We start from the raw sequence: 2,063 nt of genomic DNA, 5'->3' as shown, positions 1-2,063 counted from the left end.
CCACCACCACACACTGATGCAATTCACCAACGTTAATGTTGAAATAGTAACACAGGGTGGTAGTCCAGCAGAATTCAAATCAGAAGGCTCCTCCTGCTTGAGCCAAGTGACTTTCCTGTCTCTTGCTTAAGTACACTGCTTTATTCCAGTCCCCAAGGAGAGTCACTGACCTGCTAAGGACCTTAAGAATAGAGCAAATCTTGATCCTGGAATAGATCACCATTACAAAGCAGAAGCTCTAGGTTTCACAGTGGAAGAAAGCATTCTTGCAATTCACCTGAGGTTGTACATTAATCATTCCCCCTTACCTCTTTCAGCTCCTGTGCAACAGAATTAAGGCGCTCATTTTCAGACTGGGTGTTGGCAAGGACATTCCGCAGTTGCTTGAGCTCCGTCTGCAGCTCCATCACTTTTTTCATGTAGTACTCTTCTTTGGTAGCTGACTCCTGAATCAAGGTCTCCTCTCTGCTCTCTCCATCTGCTGCTACCTTCTTGTGGTTGGTATGGGCCTGCCCAAAAGCCTAGGATGAGAAAAATGCATCTTTGAGTAATCAAACATAGATCTTGCAAGACCCTTACTGCCATTTTAATAGTTCCAAAAAGTATTCTTCTGTTTGCCAGTTGCAAAATAAACATACAAATAATCTTTTCTTGCACCAAATCACTGTGCATTATGGAAAAGATCCTCATCTTCAATGGAGCTATACTAGTTTATACCAACTAAGAATCTGACTATGTACAGAGAGGCTTTGAACTTGGAATAGAACACATGCTGGTCCATATAGATTCTCTACTGTGGGCAGGATATGGCCCCAAGGTTGCTGCTAATAACTGATTTATGATGCATAAAGCATGCATTTAGAACTTCACATGCATTTGCTTTGGTGAAGGACCAGGTATTGTTTCACCTACACTAACTCCAGTAGGACTTATGTATGTTCTTAAGTGCTTTGCTGAATCAAGGTCTCAGTTTCCCACCACCTATTATCTGATCATCAGATCCACTATTGCAAAGATTCAATAATGAGAAAATTTATGCTAATAGTTTTATGCTGTTTCTTAATATTTCCAACAGAAAGATTCTGCTCTGAGATGTGGGCATTTCCCTTATAGATTTGATGAACCTTAGAAGGCACCATTTATTTTTAGAGCCCATTAAATGGCTTTCACTAATAGATATTATAAGGCAAAGGCTTTCCTAATATATTAACTAGGTATAACACTGGTAACAAACTGCCTGACACATGGACTTAAGTCATGGAGATTAATGAATGCTATCTTTAAACTTCTGTATGTTTGTACAGTAGTCCATTCTCATTCCATGCCAAGATGAATGTGAGGTCTTCCAAGTGCCAGAACTGTTTTTAGGATGTTAGTCCCACAAATAACAGTTTTCATAGCTAATATTAATACTATGCTTTAATCCAGGTCAAGGGCAAACTACTGTCTCCTCACAAGGCTCTCTCCAGTCAACTGTAAAATTAAGAAAACTATTTCTTCTCTAGTTGTATGAATGTGTCTTATCACAGCCACAAAAGGAAATGTGCTCCTAACATAAACAGGTTCCTGTACTTTGTTACTGCTGCATATTAGGCAGGAAACATTTACTGATACAGTAATTGTTGAATACACCAGGGTGAAACAGATGATTACCTATATTGTCTGCTCTCTCTAGTATTGAAGACACCCACTTACAGCTCAGATTGAATTCAATTTCAGATAAGCAAAATCAGAGAAACAGGAGACAAATATCCATTGAGGAAATTCTGACCAAATTCACGGAATTAACCCAAGGAAAATTTAAAAAGCACCACATTTCATACAGAATGTAAAGCACCATCTGTGCAAGTTCCTGTCAAATAAGTTTCAGCTGTATAAAGCAGATTAAAAGCCTAATATCCAAGATCTCCATAAACGTTAACGGGATAGATAGCAAAAACTCATATAAGCCTCTCCTTACACCCCAAAGAATTAACATTAATCTTTCCCAACCCTGTATTTATTTGGAGACCTAGACCTATTATGGAGAAGGATGCTCCAGTGTCCACTCACCCAGTAAAATG

At 38.9% G+C, this 2,063-nt stretch overlaps 1 protein-coding gene across 7 annotated transcripts in view; it reads right to left on the bottom strand.

Annotated features, from left to right (window-relative positions):
* The window catches only part of BICD2 (BICD cargo adaptor 2), a 90,908-nt gene extending 90,381 nt beyond the window's left edge, over positions 1–527 (bottom strand). For all 7 annotated transcript variants that reach the window (XM_019505023.1, XM_019505024.1, XM_019505025.1 and 4 more), the window contains exon 1: positions 309–527. In XM_019505023.1, the coding sequence (XP_019360568.1) occupies positions 309–419 (111 nt within the window). In that variant the 5' untranslated portion in view covers positions 420–527. The remainder of the gene's footprint in view (positions 1–308) is intronic.
* Between the last annotated feature and the right edge of the window lie 1,536 nt (positions 528–2,063).

The sequence above is a fragment of the Gavialis gangeticus genome, unplaced genomic scaffold, assembly GCF_001723915.1.
Source record: "Gavialis gangeticus isolate Ggan-Ray unplaced genomic scaffold, GavGan_comp1, whole genome shotgun sequence".
Taxonomy (NCBI): domain Eukaryota; kingdom Metazoa; phylum Chordata; order Crocodylia; family Gavialidae; genus Gavialis; species Gavialis gangeticus.
The sequence above is the reverse complement of the archived record's forward strand: the minus strand, read 5'-3'. Positions and strand labels throughout refer to the sequence as shown.